This window comes from Muscardinus avellanarius (assembly GCF_963383645.1).
Source record: "Muscardinus avellanarius genome assembly, chromosome: 15".
NCBI classification, from domain to species: Eukaryota; Metazoa; Chordata; class Mammalia; order Rodentia; family Gliridae; genus Muscardinus; species Muscardinus avellanarius.
The window spans coordinates 56,348,949-56,369,753 of record NC_137801.1 but is presented as its reverse complement, the minus strand read 5'-3'; the positions used below and the strand labels follow the sequence as shown (position 1 = coordinate 56,369,753).

Below are 20,805 nucleotides of genomic sequence, written 5' to 3'. Positions count from 1 at the left end.
ATACTAGAAACTATGCAAACAAATAAAGATATTTATTTGTTTAAAAAGAATCTAAGCCTATTACAGATTAATATTTTCTTTTGTGTGTGTGTGTGGTACTGGGGATTGAACCTAGGGCCATTTTACCTCAAAGCTATACCCCTAGCCCTATTTTTTATTCTTTGTTTTGATACAGGATCTAAGTTGTGGAGGGCCTCACTAAGTAGCTGAGGCTGGCCATGAACTTGTCATCCTCCTGTCTCAGCCTTCCAAGTACGGGGATTACAAGCATGCATCACTGTGCTAAGCTCAGGTTAACATATTTTGTAAAAATTAATCAGTGAGAAAGGCATGGTGAAGCATGCCTATAATCCTAGTACTTGAGAGGCTGAGACAAGAGGATCATAGGTTTGGTGACAGCTCCAGCAACATAGTGAGTGTCTCAGCAACCTAGTAAGAACCTGTTTCAAAACAAAAAATAAAGCCAGGCATGGTGGTGCACATTTGTAATCCCAGTGCTTGGAAGATTGAGACAAGAGGATCGCACAGGTTCGAAGCCAGCCTCAGCTACTTAGTGAGGCTCTCAGCAACTTAGTGAGACCCTGTTTTCAAATAAAGTATAAAATAGGTCTGGGAGTATAGCCCGGAGGTAGAAAAGCCTCTGGGTTCCACCCCAGTACCACAAGAAAATAAAAAAATAAAAACAAAACAAAAAATAAAAAGGAGCTGGGCGTGGTAGTGCACACTTGTAATCCCAGCATTTGGGAGGCTGACACAGGAGGACTGCAGTTTGGGGACAGCCTCAGCTACTTTAGTGAGGCCCTCAGCAACTTTGTGAGACCATTTCAAAAAAAAAAAAAAAATAGGACAGAGATTGTAGCTCAGAGGTAGAATGCCCCTGCATTCCATCCCCAGACCCTCAAATAAAATAAAATAAAAATAATAAAAAAGTAAAAAGAATGTCCCTGGGGTTCAATCCTCAGTATGTCCCATATAAAAATAATAATCAATGAAAAGAATAGCACGGTTTGACAATTTTTACAAATCTCTTCAATATTTGACATAACAGAAGACAGCTAGAAGCCAGGCATGGTTGTGTATATCTGTAATCCCAATATTTGGAAAGCTGAGACAGGATGATTGAAGGTTCAAGGCCAGCCTCAGCAATTTAGAAAGACCCAGTTTCAAAATAAAAATAATAAACGGGGTTCGATGGTGCACACTTGTAATCCCAGCATTTGGGAGGCTAAGATGGAGGATCGTGGTCGAGGAAAGCCTCAGCTACTTAGTGAGGCTCTTTGCAACGTAGTGAGACCCTGTTTCAAAATAAAGAATAAAAAATTGGGCTGGGGGTGTAGCTCTGAGGTAGAATGCCCCTGAGTTCAATCCCTAGTACTACAAAAAATTAATAATAATAATTAAACCGAGCATGGTGATAAATGCCTATAATCCCAGTACTGAGAGGCAGAGACAAGAGGATCATAGATTTGAGGAGAGCTTCAGAAAGAGTGAGACTCTCATCCACTTGTGAGATCCTGTTTCAAAATAAAAAATAAAGTAGGGTTGGGAGTGTAGCTCAGAGGTAGAATACCTCTCAATCTCTAGTACCACACACACATACCAAAAAAAAGGGGGGGGACGGGGTGTCATAAGAGATAGAATGCTCCTAGGTTCAATTCCCATTACAAGGAAAAGAAAAAAAGCAGCTGAAATCTGTATCATATTTTGCATTCAATTTGTGGGTAGCCTTCTTTGATGTTCCACCAATATTTGACAAGTGGTAGTTTCTTTTTTTTCTTTTTTTTTTTTTTTTGGTGGTACTGGGGTTCCTGGAAGCCCTTCTACCTCCGGGCTACACTCCCAGACCTATTTTTACATTTTTATTTGGAAACAGGGTCTCCTAAGCCCCTTCGAACCTGCGCGATCCTCCTGTCTCTGCCTCCCAAGCGCGGGGATTACAAGCGTGCGCCACCACGCCCGGCATGACAAGTGGTAGTTTCTTAAGAGACAGTAGCAAGCTGGCTGTGGTGGCACACACCTATAATCCTTGAACTTGGAAGGCTGAGACAGTAGGATTGCAGGTTCCAGGCTAGCTTCAACAATTTAGTAAGACCCTCAGCAACTCAGCTGACACCTTGTTTCAAAATTAAAAAATAATAAAGGCTGAGGGTCTAGTTCAGAGGTAAAATGCCCCCAAATTCAATCCCCAGTACAAAAAAAAAAAGCAACAACAACAAAAACTGCAGGTAGTTTAGCTTACAACTCAATTGCCCAAGTACTTTTCCTCAAGATAACCATTATCATATACTGGTGTGTAATAGACAAGCACTTCCACTTTTTTCACACAAGCTTTTTTTTTTTTTTTTTTTAAATGAGCGTTAGCTAAGCACTCTAACATGGAGCTATATCCCAAGCCTATTTATTTATTTAGTGGTACTGGGGATTGAATCTAGCTGGGGCATTCTACCTCCAAGTTACACCCCAACCTATTTTATTTTGAAGTAGGCTCTAAATTGGAGAAGACCATTATAAGTTGCTGAGGCTGGCCTTGAACCTGCAATCCACCTGTCTCAGCCTCCTAAATACTGGGATTACAGGCATGTGCCACTACACCCAGATGTAATTTATTTGTTTTTTATATGAGGTCTCATTAAGTTGCCCAGGCTGGCCTCAAACTTGCTGATCCTCCTGTTTCAGACTCCCAAGTAGTTGGGATTATAAGCATGGTCCACTGCACTTTATCTATACAGAATTAATAATTCAAGGATTGAGATTTAATAAAATTGTTAATTTTTATAGTTTCATCAAAGACATTAAGTGAACTTATATTTTCTCTCTTTCTTTTTTCCTTCTTAATGGTGTTCAATATAATTACTACTACAGTTTGGCACCCCTACCTAAATTTTTATTAAAGCTCCAACAGTTTTTTTTTGTTTTGTGGTACTGGGGATTGAACCCAGGGGTGTTCTACCTCTGAAGCTCCATCAGTTTTGCTATTACTTTTGCAAACCCTAACATTTGTAAAAAAGATAAATAACATCTTGGCACTATTACGTGAATTGTTTTGTCCTTGTAGACTCTCTAAAAACCATGGGTAGCTGGGTGTGGTGGCGTATGCTTGCAATCCCAGCATTCGGAAGGCTGAGATCGGAGGATCGCAGTTTGCGGACAGCCTCAGCTATGTATGCAGTGAGGCTCTCTGCAACTTAGTGAGACCTTCTCTAAAAAAAATAAAAATAAAAATAAAAACTAAAAGGAAAAAAAAGAATAAAAAAATAGGGCAAGAAGGTGTAGCACGTAGGTAGAATGCCCCTGGGTTCCATCCTCAGTACCGCAAACAAAACAAAACAAAACAAAAAACTACATGCTCCACATGTCATATGTTAAGAATTGCTGATCTAGAGACCTGTTCATTTACCATAAATATACTATAATTTAACTAGATACCTAAAAATGATGAGATATCATTTTACTATTAGTACTAAGAACATAACTACTAATGCTCAAACAATTTTCTATACTTCACTTCTGGCCTGAAACAAGTACCAGGTGACACACAAGTTTCACTAGAAAAGAAGCAACAGATTGTCTTTTACCTAAAGTGGGCATCTCACACTCCTTATTCTCCTTAGTGTTCCTTTTAACATATTTTATCAACCAGTTGAATATGTGAACGTCACAATGAACTGAAATGTCCACCTCTTCCCAGCGCTGGGCATCCATAGATAAATATTCAGCAAAGTACTTCATTTCTGATATCAAAAGATCTCGTGGGCAAATAAAATCTTCTTTCAAGTTTTTTCCTTCATCACATACATGGATCACCATGTTTGGCCTTCATAAAAAATGTTACACAGAAATGAAAGTATTAGTGTTTTAGAAGAGGGTCCAAGAATGCTGACATTTAGTGGAGGTAAGAGAACAGGATATTTTTGAAGATTTTGACCACAAATCAGTTTTACAGAGTTTTGACATGCAGAATTTTTTAAAAGTGTCTTGCAAACTTCATTTATTTTATAACTAATTTTAGTATGCTACTGATTTAATTAAACATTAAGGGACTAATAATTTACATAGTTTAAAATTTATTTTTCAAGTTATGTTACAGTTTATACAAATAATAGCAGTTCTTGTCTGAACTATGTAATGAGACTACAATGCACCAATACAAGTATATTTAAAAAAAATAATAGGCCGGGTGTGGTGGCACACACTTGTAATACCCGCGCTTGGGAGGCTGAGACTGGAGGATCACACAGGTTTGAAGCCAGTCTCTGCTGACTTAAGAGACCCTGTTTCCACATAAAAAATAAGAAATAGGTCTGGGAGTGTAGCCCAGAGGTAGAAGGTCCCTGGGTTGCATTCCTAGTACCACCAAAAAAAATAATAATAATAATAATAATAATAGCCAGGTGTGGTGGCATATGCATGTAATCCTAGTACTTGGGAGGCTGTGTTAGGATGATTACAGATTTGAGACCAGCCTCAGCAATTTAGTGATGCCCTTCCAAACTTAGTGAGTCTTTCAAAATAAAAAATAAAATAGGACTGGGGGTATAGCTCAGAGGTAGAATGCCGCTGGGTTCAATCCTCAGTAACACACACACACACACACACACACACACACACACACACCCCACCAATTCCCAAAGAAAAATTAAGAGATGAATTTTAATTATTGTGAGAAACTTAAAATATCAATTTACATAGTTATATGGGTATGGAAGAGAAATAGTATATTAAATGCCAAAAGTTCCATACTTTTGAAAGAGAAAAAACAGCGGGGCATGGTGGCACACATTTGTAGTCCCAGTACTTGGGAGAATGAGACAGGAGGATTGTGGGTTCCCAGCCAGCCTCAGATACTTAGTGAGGCCCTCCACAATTAGGTGAGACCCATTTCAAAATAAAGAATAAAAAAATCAAGCTGGGGTGTAGCTTGGAGGTAAAATGCCCCTGGGTTCAATCCCCAGCAACACACACACACACACACACACACACACACACACACACACAAAGAGGAAAAGAAAAAAAAAAAAACAGGGCGGGGGGGGGTTAGCTCGGAGGTAGGATGCCCCTGAGTTCCATCTTCAGTACTGCAAAAAAATAAAAACTTAAAAGAAATATGTAAATTGTAGTCATTAGAATATATATATATATATATTTTTTTTTGCGGTACTGGGGATGGAACCCAGGGGCATTTTACATTCAAGGTACATCTCCAGTCCTATTTTTTATTCTTTATTTTGAAACAGGGTCTCACTGAGTCACAAAGAGCCTCACTGAGCTGAAGCTGTCGGAGAACCGTAATCCTCCTATCTCAGCCTCCCAAATGCTGGGATTACAGACTTGAGCCAAACTCTTATTTACATACTTAAAAAAAATAAGCCAGGCACAACAGCACATGCCTGTAATCTCAGTATTTGTGAGGCTGAGACAGGTTCGAGGTGAACCTCAGCAACTTAAGAAGACTTTCAGCAACTTAGCCAGATCATTTCAAAATAAAAAAAATAAAACAGGGCTTGAGGCATAGTTCAGTGGTTCAATCCCTAATACTATCACCAAAATATATATATTATTTTTTGTTTGCTCATTTATTTATTTGGCACTAGGAATTTAACCTAGGGCATTCTACGTCCAAGCTACATCTTTAGCCTTATTATTATTTTTAAAATTTATTTTATTTTTATTTTGAAACAGGGTCTCACTAGGTTGATGAAAGTCTCGCTATTTGCTGAGGCTACCTTAGAACCTTCGATCCTTCTGTCTCAGCCTCCCAAGTACTGAGATTATAAGTGCTTGCCACCATGCCCAGCTTTATTCATTTCATTCATTCATTCATTCATTCATTCATTCATTCATTCATGGTACTAGGGATTGAACCCAAAGGCATTCTACCTCTGAGCTACATTCCTACCCCTTTTTAAAATTTTTTCTTTTTGAAACAGGGTCTTGCTTAATTTAAATATTTTAAAAAGTGGGTGTAGCTTGGAGGTAGAATGTCTTTGGATTCAACTTCCAATACCATAAATAAATAAATAAATAAATAAATAAATAAATAAATAGTTTTAAAATATGTATATGGTAGGGAGTGTAGTTTGGAGATAAAAACATCCCTGGGTTTGAGCTGGGCGTGGTGGCACACGCTTGTAATCCCAGTAATTGGGAGGCTGAGACAGGAGGATCACACAGTTTCGAAGCCAGCCTCAGCTATTTAGTCAGGCTCTGGGCAACTTAGTGATACCCTGCTTCCAAATAAAATATAAAATAGGTCTGGGAGTATAGCTCAGAGGTAAAGGCCCCTGGGTTCCATCCCCATACCACCAAATAAAAAATAAATATCCCTGGGTTAAATTCCTAGTAACACACACACACACACACACACACACACACACACACACACACACGTTTAAATAATGCATCGGACATTTTTTGGGTGTTTTTTTTTTTTTTTGGTGGTACTGGGGTTCCTGGAAACCCTTCTACCTCCAGGCTACACTCCCAGAGACCTATTTTATATTATTTTTATTTGGAAACAGGGTCTCTTAAGCCAGAGAGGCTAGCTTCAAATCTGCGCGATCCTCCTGTCTCTGCCTCCCAAGCGCGTGGGCCACCATGCCCGGCTGCTACACCTTTCTTTAAATAAGACTCCAACTGCTTAAGAAAGAAGGATGTTTTGATGCATCCATTAACTAATATGAAGAATGTTTTAAGAAGTATAATCTCTTTGAAAACTGCATCAACTCTTGAATTCACAGCATACTAGATATGTCTGTAAATAAATTAATGACATGAAAAAAATAAAGGTACAGAGCCAGGCATGGTGGCATATGCTGTGTCCCAGTACTTGGGAGGCAGAGAAAGGAGGATCATAGGTTTGTAGCCAGCTTCAGCAACTTAGGCCCTCCACGATAGTGAGACCGTAAACGAAGAAAACAAAAACAAAAAACAAAACAGAACAAAAAAGGGTTGGGCCGGGTGTGGTGGCACATGCTTGTAATCCCAGCATTTGGGAGGCTGAGACTGGAGGATCACAGTTCGTGGACAGCCTCAGCTACTTAATGAGTTACTGAGGCCCTCTGCAACTCAGTGAGACCTTGTTTCAAAAAATAGGGCAGGGGGGTGTAGCTCGGAGGTCAAATGACCCTGGGTTCCATCCCCAGACCTGCAAAAAAAAAAAAAAAAAAAAAAGTTGGGGTGTAGCTTAGAGGTAGAATGCCCCTGAGTTCAATCCCCCATACCCCAAACAAACAAACAAACAAACAAACAAAAAACCCAAAAAAACAAAAACAAACAAACAAAAAAAAAACCAACCAACCAAAACAAAACAAAAAACCAACAAACAAAAGCCACCAAAAAACCCTAAAGGTGCAGGAAGAACCTTTCAGGGATATTGAAAATATTCTGTTTCTTGATTTAGGTGACAGTTATATGGTGTATGTGTTTGTCAAAACTCAAAATGAAGCTGGGCGTGGGTGGTACATGCTTGTAATCCCCATGCTTGGGAGGCGGAGACAGGAGGATCCCGCAGGTTGGAAGCCAGCTGCACTGGCTTAAGAGACTCTGTTTTTCAAATAAAAAAAGTATAAAAATAGGTCTGGGAGTGTAGCCCGGAGGTTAGAAGGGTTTCCAAGAACCCTAGTACCACCAAAAAAAAAAAAAAAAAAACCACAAAAAACAACAAAAAAAATCTCAAAATGATGCCAGGTGTGGTGGCACATGCTTGTAATCCCAGCTTGGGAAGCTGAAACAGGAGGATTGCACAGGTTCAAAGCCAGCCTCTGTTACTCAGTGAGGCTCTCAGCAACACAGTGAGACCCTGTTTCAAAATAAAATATAAAATAGTTCAGAGGTGTAGCCTGGAGGTAGAGGTCCCTGGGTTCCATTCCCAGGACCACCAAAACAACAACAACAAAAAAAACCAAAAACAAACAAACTCAAAGTGAACATTTATTTATTTATTTATTTGCAGGTTTGGGGATAGAACCCAGGGGCATTTGACCTCTGAGCTACACCCCCTGCCCTATTTTTTATTCTTTAATTTTGAAACAGGGTCTTACTAAGTTGCAGAGGACATCATTAAGTAGCTGAGGCCGTCCGCGAGCCACGATCCTCCGGTCTCAGCCTCCCGAATGCTGGGATTACAAGTGTGCGCCACCATGCCCGGCTAAAATGAACATTTATAATCCATGCAGTTTATTTTATACAAATGCACAAAACCAGAAAAAATATCAAAACTTATAATTAAAAGATTCTAATTTTTAGATGTTTGTATAATAAGTAATTATATTCAAATAGTTCTAAAACATATGCCTAATTTCTTTCTTTTTTTAAGGGGGCTGAGAATTAAACCCAGAGGCATTCCACCTCCAAGCTATATTCAAGCCCAATTTTTTATTTTTGAAAACAGGGTCTCACTAGATTACTGAGAGCCTTGCTAAGTTGCCAAAGGTGGCTTTGTACCTGCGATCCTCCTGAATCAGCTTCCTCAAGTACTAGGATTACAAGTGTGCACCATCATGCCCGGCTTACATCTAATTTCTTTAAGAAAGCTGAACTAATGGCATAGAGATTATTCTTTGGGTATTAATTAATTTATTAATTTATTTATTATATTTCTGGTGGTATTGGGGTTCCTGGAAACCCTTCTACCTCCAGGCTACACTCCCAGACCTATTATATATACTATTATATATATATATATATTTTTTTTTTTTTTTTTTTGGGGAAACAGAGTCTCTTAAGCCAGCAAGGCTGGCTTCGAACCTGTCTCCGCCTCGCAAGCACAGAGATTACAAACCTGCACCACCATGGGCTGCTTTGGGTATTTAAATTTATGTTTCAAAGGTTTTTCTTTTTCTTCTAGTACTGGGGATTGAACCCAGGGACATTCTACCTCTGAGCTACACCCAGCCCTATTTTTTATTCTTTATTTTGAAACAGGGTCTCACTAAATTGCTGAGAGCCTAAGTAGTTGAGACTGGCTGAGAACCTGTGATTCTCCTGTCTCAGCCTTCCAAGTACTAGGATTACACATATGCCACCACGCCCAACTTTTATGTTTCAAAGTTTTAATGTAATAAATATCATTTTTAATTTTATAAATATCAAAATAACTTAAAAACTGATAAACTAGTCTTTTTTTTTTTTTTGAAACTGGCAAAACCATAACCCCACTATTTGGGAAGATGAGACAAGAGGATCACAGGTTTTAGGCCAGTCTTAGCAACTTAGCAAGACCATCTCAAAATAAAAAAAATTTAACACAGGGCTGGGGATGTAGCTCAGTTGTAGAGTGCTCCTGGGTTCAATCCCCAGTACCACACACACATGTACACAAAAGCAAATTGTAGTCTAATTTATAAATAACAGGAATAAGTCATATGTTAGGTATTTTAGGTATTAAGTAATTTATAGTCCAACACATGAACTGTGATTCCAATGGTATCATCAGTTGTGTAATTTAAAATTCCTAAACTATGGTAACTGATACATATAATCACCAATTATATATTTCATAATTTAAAGTTGATTTAATATTAATCTTATCTAGCAAATAACCATCCTCCTACCCTTCAGATTCTTCAGTCTTTTCTCCACCATTATGAGTAGTACAATTTTCACTTTCTGAAGAACAATTCCTTGTGGAAGCTATACTATGTCTTCCTTAAATACAGAAACAGACACATACAAAAAGAAAGGGGGGGATGTTAGCATTTCTAAATGAGAATGGGTTTTTACTTATTAAATGGTAACACTGTAAATGCATCGTTTCCAAGGCTAGTTAAAGATGGTATTTGGCTGGTGGCATTTCTCATATAATACTAGTATTTAAAAGGCATATGGGAGAAACAGTATAAAAATGAATCACAAATTGCTAATGTTACAATGAAGATTTCAAAAAACACTGATGTGAATGTACAAATGGGTCAAATGTCCTTATACCAACAGCATAGTTTTCTTTTCTGAATTAAATTTTTATCTCAATACTGATTGCTGCTGCTAAGATTAACTCAGTACATTTTGAGGATTTTTAAAAAACAGTTTTTCCCAATACAATTTCAGAAAACATTTCTTCTAGACCTGGCATAGTGGCGTACTCTTGTAATCCCAGTACATGGGAGGCGGAGACAGGATCACAGGTTCACGGCCAGCAACTAGTAAGGCCTCTGCAACTTTGTGGGACTCTGTTTTAAAATAATAAAGAATTGCCGGGCGTGGTGGCGCACGTTTGTAATCCCAGCATTCAGGAGGCTGAGACCTGGACGATCGCGGTTCACAGACAGCCTCAGCTACTTAGTGAGGCCCTCTGCAACTCAGTGAGACCCGGTTTCAAAATAAAGAATAAAAAATAGGGCAGGGGGTGTAGCTTGGAGGTCGAATGCCCCTGGGTTCCATCCCCAGACCCGCAAAAAAAAAAAAAAAAAAAAAAAAAGAAGAATTAAAAATAGAGCTGGGAGTGTAACTTGCAGGTAGAATACCCCTAGGTTCAATCCTAGCTTCGGAAAAAAAAATAATAACCCTCAAACATCTCTTCTACATTGCCTTTGTGTTACTTGAGTCTACTGTTATCATAAGCAGTAAAAAGTAGGTATAAGCTGGGCGTGGTGGCGCACGCTTGTAATCCCCGTGCTTGGGAAGCGGAGACAGGAGGATCACACAGGTTCGAAGCCAGCCTTGCTGGCTTAAGAGACCCTGTTTCCAAATAAAAATATAAAAATAGGTGTCTGGGAGTGTGGCCCAGAGATAGAAGGGTTTCCAGGAACCCCAGTACCACACACACACACACACACACAAAAAAAAAAGTAGGTATAAAAAAAGTTATGTGAGAGATCAGTAAGATTCTCTCGGTCAGGAAAAAAAAAAAAAGTAGTAGTCGAGCGTGGTGGTGCACGCTTGTAATCCCAGCATTCCGGAGGCTGAGACTGGAGGATCGTGGTTTGCGGACAGCCTCGGCTACTTAATGAGGCCCTCTGCAACTCAGTGAGACCCTGTTTCAAAATAAAGAATAAAAAAACTAGGGCGAGGGGTGTAGCTCAGAGGTCGAATGCCCCTGGGTTCCATCTCCAGACCCGCAAAGAAAAAAAAAAGAAAGAAAGAAAAAAGAAAAGTAAAATATATAGGCCAATAAATGAATATTGTATTTGGGAGGCTGAGACAGAAGGATCGCAAGTTCAATGCTAGCCCCAGCAGTTTAGGGAGGCTCTCAGCAATTTAGTGAGACGCTGTTTCAAAATAAAGATTAAAATAGGGCTAGGAGTATAGTTTGGAGGTAGAATGCTCCTGGGTTTCATCCCCAGTACCACACACACACACAAAGAATATTCATAGAAATAATAAAGATTTTGGTTTTGGAGGTAGTTTGACATATATTAACATCTAAAAAGTTTTTAAAATATGACAAAGAGCTGGGCATGGTGGCGTATGCTTGTAATGCCCGCGCTTGGGAGATGGAGACAGGATTTTGCAGGTTCCAAGCCAGCTGTGCTGGCTTAAAAGACCCTGTTTCCAAATAAAAATATAAAATAGGTCTGGGAGTGTAGCCCGGAGGTAGAAGGGTTTCCAGGAACCTCAGTACCACAAAAAAAAAAAAAAAAAAGACAAAGAAATTACAATTTTTTAAATTTAGAAAGAGCCTGGCGTGGTGGCACATAGTTGTAATCCCAGTGCCAGGGAAGCTGAGACAGGAGGATCACACAGGTTCCAAGCCAGCCTCAGCTGGAGCTGGAACTAGTGAAGCTCTCAGCAATTTAGTAAGACCCTGTTTCCAAATAAAGTATAAAATAGGGCTGGGAGAATAGCCCGGAGGTAGAAAAGCCCCTGGGTAGCCAGGCGTGGTGGCGCACACTTGTAATCCCCGTGTTTGGGAGGTGGAGACAGGAGGATCGCTCAGGTTCGAAGCCAGCCGTGCTGGCTTAAAAGACCCTGTTTCCAAATTTTAAAAAAATATAAAATAGGTCTGGGAGTGTAGCCCGGAGGTAGAAGGGCTTCCAGGAACCCCAGTACCACAAAAAAAAAAAAAAAAAAAAAAAGAAAAGAAAAGAAAGAAAGAAAGAAAGAAAGAAAGAAAGAAAGAAAAAAGAAAGAGAGAAAAAGAAAAGAAAAGTCCCTGGGTTCCACAAAAAAAAAAAAAATCAGAAAGATACAGATACTATTAGATTTGCATAGTAATGTTAACATTAGCCTTTAAACAAAGAGAAAAGTTTATTGCAATGAATAAAATTTCACAGAAATATCATAAAGACAAGTACTGCATTTTATTTTAAAACGTTACCTGTCTTGGAAACTGCATCCTGACTCAGTGGAGTCTCCTGAAAATCTCCCTGAGTGTCAAGCAGGGAGGATCTGATGTATGTGGCTAGAGTTTCAACAGGACTCTCTCCAGCTGCCACGACAGGGTTATACTGGTTGTCAACAGGTGAGCTTCCACTGCTCTTCAGCTCATCAAACCTTTTTGCACACTGTCATAAAATAAAATGAAAACAAATGGTATCAAATTAAAAAATATATTTTTTTGCAGTACTGGGGATGGAACGCAGGGTCATTCTACCTCTGAACTACACCCCCAGCCCTTTTTTTTTCTAATTCTTTATTTTGAAACAGGGTCTTCCTGAGTTGCAAAGGGCCTAAATAGCTGAGGCTGTCCACGAATCGCGATCCTCCTCTCTCAGCCTCCCAATTGCTGGGATTACAAGTGTGCATGACCATGTCCAGCTTAAAAAGAATATATTTTCCTGTCCTCCATTTGAAGGCATTTTCCAATAATCACGTGTGTGTGTGTGTGTGTGTGTGTGTGTGTGTGTGTGTGTATAGTGCTGGGGATGAAATGCAGAGGCATTCTACCTCTGAGCTCCACCCCTAGCCCAATTTTATTTTATTTTTATTTTTAAACAGGATCTCATTAAGTTGTGGCAGGTCTCACTAAATTTCAGAGGCTGGCCACAAACCGGTGATCCTCTTGTCTCAGCCTCCCAAGTACTGGGATTACAAGTGTGTGCCACCATGCACAGTTTAGGTTGACTTTTGTGTGTATATGTGGTACTGGGGATTAAACCTGAAGGAGGCATTTTACTTCTGAACTATACTCCAAGGCACATATATGTGTGTATATGTGTATATGTGTGTGTGTGTATTTTTGTGTGTGTGTATTTTTGTGTGTGTGTGTTTTGTGTGTGTGTGTGTGTATATATATATATATATATATTTTGTGTGTGTGTGTGTGTGTGTGTGTGTATGGGTCTAGAGATGGAACCCAGGGGCATTTGATCTCTGAGCTACAACCCCTCCCCTATTTTTTTATTTTGAAACAGTCCCACTAAGTTGCAGAGGGCATAAGTAGCTGAGGCTGTTCGTCAACTGCGATCCTCTGGTTTCAGCCTCACGAATGCTGAGATTAGAAGCATGTATCACCACACTCAGCTCTATATTTTTTAATTTTTATTCTGAAACAAGGTCTTGCTAGGTTGATGAGAGTCTCACTGCATGCTGAGGCTGTCCTTGAACCTGTGATCCTTCTGTCTCAGCCTCCCAAGTACTGGGATTACAAGCGTGCGCTTCTAGGCCAGGCTTTAGGTTAACTTTTAAAAGAGATCAAATACTAGAATTATTGAACCTATGTAAGGGAACGAGAATTGTACTATTCTTTTAACTTTTCTACATGTTTGAAAGTGTTTATACTAAAAAGTTGGAAAAATAAATGTATTCAACAGTTTTTGTTTTGAAACCTAACATAAAAATCCAAAAGATAACAAAATATAAATCAGAAAGTGAGGATCCAGGCATGGTGGCGCATACTTGTAATCCTTGTGCTTGGGAGGCTGGGACAGGAGGATCGCGCAGGTTTGATGCCAGCCTCAGCTGGTTTAAGAGATCCTGTTTTCAAATAAAATATAAAATAGGTCTGGGAGTGTAGCCCGGAGGTAGAAGACTCTTGGGTTCCATCCCTAGTACCACCAAAAAAAAAAAAAAAAAAAAAAAGAAAGTGAGGATACACACTAAATAATAAATTCCCTTATTATTTCACAAAGGCCTATAATACAGCTGAGGACAAGTAATTTCTGTGGGTTTTTTCAGCTGTATGAGGGCAGAACTTGATTTATTCACTGATTTGACACACACTGCATGTGTATAAAAGGCCAGCGTGGTGGTGCACACCTGTCATCCTAGCGCTTGGGAGGCTGAGATAGGAGGATCGAGGCCAGCAGAGACCTTCAGCAACTTAGTGAGACCCTTTCTCCAAGGCCAGGATCGGAGCCTGCTGAGAGGTTAGGCCAGTGCCGGGGCCAGTGAGGCCAGGATCGGAGCCTGCCTTGAGGCAAGGCCGATGCTGGGGCCTCCGAGGCCAGGATCAGAAGCTGCCGAGGGGTTAGGCTGGTGCCGGGGCCAGCGAGGTTGGGATCGGAGCCCGCCATGAGGCAAGGCTGCTACTGAGGCCTCTAAGGCGGGGATCGAAGCCTGCCGAGGGGTTAGTTTGGTGTCAGGGTCAGTAAGGCCGGGATCAGAGCCTGCTGTGAGGCAAGGCTGGTGCTGGGGCCTCCGAGGCTGGGATCGGAGCCTGCTGATGGATTAGGCCAGTGCTGGGGCCAGCAAGGCTGGGATTGTCACCTGCCATGAGGCAAGGCCGGTGCTGGGGCCTCTGAGGCCTGGATTGGAGCCCGCCGAGGGGTAAGGCTGGTGCCAGGGCCAGCGAGGCTGGGATTGGAGCCTTCCTTGAGGCAAGGCCGGTGCTGGGGCCTCCGAGGCCAGGATAGGAGCCTGCTGAGGGATTAGGCCGGTGCAAGGGTCAATGAGGCTGGGATCGGAGCCTGCCTTGAGGCAAGGCCAGTGCTGGGGCCTCCGAGGCTGGGATTGGAACCAGCCGAGGGGTTAGGCCGGTGTGGGTGCCAGCGAGGTCAGAATCGGGGCCTCCCATGAGGCAAGGCCGGTGCTGGAGCCAGCAAGGTCAGGATCAGAGTTCTCTGGGTGGCCAGGCCACTACTGGGGCCATCAAGAGTGGGATCAGAACTTGCAATGTGGCATGCACAGAGAAATATCACAGAAAATAAAAACCAGATGCTTCTCCTCATTAGCAATAACTAGGAGGAAAGGGGTAACAAGAGGAGGTCGAGTTATAGAAAGGGCCCAATAGTGAAGCAAGGTGATCAATCAGAGGGGATGGGATGGGGGGGGGATGGAACCTCTTTAAAACTCAGGAGGTACATAAACAAATGTATCAAAGATAATCACCAATCAAGCATGGGATCGAGGGGTGGGGATGGGATGAGGATTGGATGAGGGCTAATTGAATGATATGTGCTTGTATATCCTCTCAAGTCTTGTATTCCAATGTGATGTATGATTACAATGCACCAATAAAAAAATAAAAAATAAAAGGCCAGGCAGTGAGAAATATGCTTAAAAACTATTGGAGAAAATCACTAATGTCATAACGACTTCTAAAATGCAAAGATGATTCACCCACTTTAGGATTTTTTTGTGTGTGTGGTACTAGGATTGAACCAAGGAGCATTCTACCTACAAGATATACCCCCAGACCTATTTTTTATTCTTTATTTTGAAACAAGGTCTCACTAAGTTGCAGAGGGCCTCATTAAGTAGCTGAGGCTTGCTGTGAACCTGTGATCCTCTTGTATCAGCCTCCCAAGTACTGGGATTACAAGTGTGCGCCACTACGCCAGGTAGGATTTCTTATAGCAGCAAAAACTGCAGGGTCAGTGTTTTTCAAGCTAAGTGTTCATGGTTGAATTAACAGGAATATATAAGTTCCCTCTAAGACTCATTATATTTTAAGTTTTGATTCTGAGGATAACTTTAATAAATCATTTAGATTATCAGGAAGAACAATTCAGTGCCCATTTGCTTTTCTGTTTACAGTTAAATTGGTACCACAAAGAATTTTAATTGTCCATGGTGAGGAAGAGAAGGAGGGAGGAGGAGGAAGAGGAGGGGGAGAAGGAGGAGGAAGAGGAGGAGGAGAAAGAGGAGAAGCAGCAGCAGCAGCAGCAGCAGCAGCTGGGCATGGTGGTGCATGCTTGTAATCCCAGCAGTAGGGAGACAGAGACCTGGAGGATGGTAATTAACAGACAGCCTCGGTTACTTAATGAGGCCTTTTGCAACTCAGTGAGACCCTGTTTCAGAAAAAAAAAAAAAGAAAAAAAAAAGAAAAAGAAAAAAGACTGAGGGGTGACTTCCGGGAAGATGGCAACCAAGAAAAGTGGGGCTTATGAGCCCCGCTAACAACCAATCTCCATTACCACAAAATCAGCGCCTTTCATAGCCAGAAAACACCATCACCAGAGAAACAAAAAAATCACCAGGCTCCAGAGAGGAGGGGGACTCAGAATGAAGCTCAGAGCCACAGAGGAGATACACCGGCATCACACTAGAGGACGCGGCAGCAGCGCCTTACTGCTGGCAGCAGCGGCGAGTTCACCGGACGGCTAGGCCTACAGACCAACACACTCAACAGCCCACCAGGCTCCAGAGAGAAGTGGCGGACAGCGAGCCGAGGGACTCATGGCGGAGCTCAAAACCATAGAAGAAATACACCAGCCTCATGGCAGAGGGTGTGGCAGTGGCGCCATATTGCCACTGGCGGCAGCAGCAGCGAATTCACCGAGTCCACTACAGCTCCATCTGCGTACTCAACAACAGTGAGTCAAATTGCGGGCCCCATAGGAGAAATCGCAGTACTGCACTCCCAGGGACTTGACCCAGTAGGGGAGTGGCGGTGGCAGAGATATTACACCATAAGAGAAAGCCCAACCTAGCACCCCCCATAGTCTAAAGCAGCCTCTATCGACTCCCTGGGTCTGAGACTCTGCGATATAAGCCAGTAAAGGAGTAGTGGGGTCTGAGATACCACAGACTCGATATCCAGAGCACCTTAAGTGAAGTCGTAGTGACCCAAGGGAAGAACCCAGAGAAGGCACAAACTTCTGAAATCATGGGAAAGAGGAATAACAATGGAGCAATGAATGCCCACAACCCTGTAACATCAGAACCCGATAAAACAGAAATTCAGAGATTTCTAGAAGACCAAATCAGGAAAATAACTGTAGAAATAATAGAGGTGTTTCGAAAAGAATTCAGAGAGAGCCAAAAAGAGATAAAGGATGCCTCAATTCAAAGTACAAACAACCGATTAGACCACATGGAGAATAGAATCTCGCTCTTAGAAGATGATCAATCCAAAAATGAATGCATAGTTTCTAATCTAGAAAAAAAAATCCAACTGCTGAAATCTGACATTGAAGAAATATGGGTCCATTTTAAGAGAGCTAACCTAAGAATAATTGGAATAGAGGAGGGAAAAGAAGGTGAAACCAAAGGGATCAACAATCTCTTCAAGGAAATAATAGCAGAAAACTTTCCAAACATAGAGCAAGAGGTCGATACACAGGTCCAGGAAACTTATAGAACTCCCTTTAGACAGGATCGGAGAAGAGGATCTCCACGCCACATAATTGTCAAAATGACCAATGTGGAAGCCAAGCAGTGAATCTTAAAGGCAACAAAAACAAAGGGCCAAGTGACATTCAGAGGCAAACCAATTAGAATCACTCCAGACTTCCCAGACCAAGTCATGAGAACCAGAAGGGCTTGGAATAACATATACCAAACTCTGAAAGAAAACAACTTCCAGCCAAAAATTTCCTACCCAGCAAAACTTTCTATCAAATTAGATGGAGAAATAAGAAGCTTCCATGACAAACAAAAACTGAAGGAATTTATGTCTTCAAAACCAGCGCTAGAGAAAATACTCAAAGAGATTAACTACAAAGAAGAAATAGGTAACACACACCAGAACCAGAGAAACAAGATTTTCCATCCAACAGACAACTAAGATTGGTTATCTGTGGAGATTCATTATTTATGTTAGTCTTTTACCTATCTCTAAATGGTATTGTTTGCCTTTATTGTTGTTAATTTTTAGGATTTCTAGTTGGAATATTAATATACCTTCAGATATAGCATTTGGAAATATTTTCTCCCATTCTATCAGTAACTTTTAACTCTGTTTACATTGTCTTTGGATATACAATATTTTTTATTTTTTAGGGAGTTTGTATACTCTTCTGTTGCCTGTGCCATTGAAATCATATCCAAGAAATCACTGCCAATTTCAATGTTGTGAGGTTTTATGACCCAGATTTTCTTCTAAAAGTTTATAGTCTTAAGATTTATATTTAGGTCTTTTATCTATTTTGAGTTAATATTTGTATATGGGGTTAGGTAAGGGTCCAATTTTACTCTTTTTCATGTAATTATTATTATTATTATTATTATTATTTTTTTATTTTTTTGGTGGTACTGGGGTTCCTGGAAGCCCTTCTATCTCCGGGCTACACTCCCAGACCTATTTTTACATTTTTATTTGGAAACAGGGTCTCCTAAGCCAGGGCCCGCGGCTGGCTTCGAACCTGCGCGATCCTCCTGTCTCTGCCTCCCAAGTGCGGGGATTACAAGCGTGCGCCAGCACGCCCGGCTTGTAATTATTATTTTTCAACAATATTTAGTTAAAAGATTATTATTTCCTCCACCAATAGTTCATGGAAACCTTGTCAAAAATAACTTGACAATATATGGAAGAATTTAGCTCTAGGCTTTTATTTAACTCCAATGGTTTATATATCTGCCTTTAGAACAGTACTACATTGTTTCAATTATTGTAGCTTTATATGGTTTGAAATCAGAAAATATATATCTTCTAGCTTTGTTCTTTTTCGAGATCGTTTTGGGTATCTAGAGTCCATATTCCATATTAGGATAGATTTTTTTTCTGAAAAATAAATATATGATAGTTTCACCTAAAAAAAAAAAAAGAAAAAAATATTCTCTGGTAAGAAAGAAAGCAAAAAGAAATATTGAAATGTTATCTTTAAGTTATCAAAAGCTTGGTATCTGACAAATGAAACTGTTATGTGAGATTATCATTTTTAATTTTAGAAAAATTGCTATAATACTAGATGTCAACCACTAAGCCAAGCATGGGAAGGAGGGATGGGGAGGGAATGGGGTGGGGATCAGGTGGGGGTTGACTGGGCGATGTGTGCATGTATGTCTACAAAAGATTTTTTGTATCCCACTATGATGTATGAATACAGTGCACCAATAAAAAATTTTTAAAAAAGTATATAAAAAAAGAAAAAGACTAAAAAATAGGACTGGGGACATAGCTCAGAGGTAGACTGCCCCTGAGTTCCATCCCTAGAACCACAAAAAGAAGAAGATGACGACAATGATGACGACGACAAGGTAGGAAAGGAACCTGGTAGAGGAGAGATTCATTAGTGTCATGTGAAAGCAAATAATATGATGATACAAAATAAGGCTTCCCAGTAGGTTAAAGAAAAGTTGAGCCAGGTGCGGTGGTACAAACCTGTGATCACAGTACTTGAAAGGCTGAGACAGGAGGATTGTGAGTTTGAAGCCAGCCTGGGCAACTTAGTAAAATAAAACATAAAAAGGTCTGGGAATGTAACTCAGTGGTAGGGTGCCCATGGGTTCAAAAGAGAGAAACTGAGAAAAACTGACTTCAAAGATATCAGGTGGTTTAAAATATTACATGATTTATACAGTTTATCTCACATATATAGACATTCATATATGCATCTAAGTCAATCATAGAGATATATACATACAGTATTTTTATCTCCACATGTATAAGTAAAACTCAAAAACTTTTTTCTCAGTTGTTTCTTCAAATTATTCACTTTTAAGCCAGACACTCTTAAAATCCCAGTACTTGAGAGGCTGAGACAGGAGGACGTGAGACAGTGAGATGCTGTTTCAAAACAGGGGGAATAAAATAGGGCTGGGAGGGAATAGCTCAAAGGTGAGCATATCCCTGGGTTCCATTCCCAGTACTACAAGAAAAAAATTAATTGCTCACTTTTTCTGATTTTTTTCAGAAGAGAGCAGACTTTATTCAGAAGATATTGTTACTTACTTCTTTGGGTGTTAATCCAGGCACAAGCCTTGCCACAGTTTCCCAGTTGATGGTCTGAGGGATTCCAATTAATGGATAAAGGATCATGTCCAATACCATTTGGTTGTTATTGTTCAGGAAATTATTGTTTTCTGAATAACCACGACTCATCTTTTGGAACTAGAGACAGAGAGAAAAAAATAGCTTTATCTCTGAAATCCAAATGTTTTCAAAACATTACACATTAGCTATAATACAGTCTTAAAAATTATCTAAAAGGCTGGGCATGGTGGCGCATGCTTGTAATCCCAGCATTCAGGAGGCTGAGGCCTGAGGATGACAGTTCGTCGATAGCCTCAGCTACTTAGTGAGGCCCTCCACAACTTACTGAGACCCTTGTTTCAAAATAAAGAATAAAAAATAGGGCAGGGGGCATAGCTCAGAGGTAGAATACCCCTGGGTTCCATCTCCAGGCCTGCAAATACACACATACAAACACACACACACACACACACACACACACACACACACACACACACACACACTTGTGCATACCTGTAATCCCAGCTGCTTGAGGGACTGAGGCAGGACACTCACCAGTTTGAGGACAGTCTGAGAAACTTAGTGAGAGACTCTGAGTCAAAATGAAAAATAAAAAGGGAGGGCCAGGCGTGATGAAACACACCAGTAATGACAGTACATGAAAGGCTGAGACAGGAGGATCACAGGTTCAGCTACTTTGTGAGGCCCTGTGCAACTTAGTGAGACCCTGTCTCAAAATAAAAAATAAAATAGGGCTGGGGTGAGGTAAAATGGCCTGGATTCAATCTCCAGTACCCACCAAAAAAGAGATGAGGATATAGTTAAGGGGTAGAGTACCCCTGGTTTCAATCACC

General features: G+C 40.6%; 1 protein-coding gene across 3 annotated transcripts in view; it reads right to left on the bottom strand.

Moving 5' to 3' along the window:
- SANBR (SANT and BTB domain regulator of CSR) overlaps window positions 1-20,080 on the bottom strand; it is a gene marked incomplete at both ends in the record, with an annotated part of 69,049 nt that extends 48,969 nt beyond the window's left edge. For 2 of the 3 annotated variants that reach the window (XM_080712039.1, XM_080712041.1), the window contains 4 exons: window positions 3,576-3,814; window positions 9,552-9,645; window positions 12,254-12,440; window positions 19,931-20,080. In XM_080712039.1, the coding sequence (XP_080568165.1) occupies window positions 3,576-3,814; window positions 9,552-9,645; window positions 12,254-12,440; window positions 19,931-20,080 (670 nt within the window). The remainder of the gene's footprint in view (window positions 1-3,575; window positions 3,815-9,551; window positions 9,646-12,253; window positions 12,441-19,930) is intronic. The other variant, XM_080712040.1, reaches the window with a different exon arrangement.
- Between the last annotated feature and the right edge of the window lie 725 nt (window positions 20,081-20,805).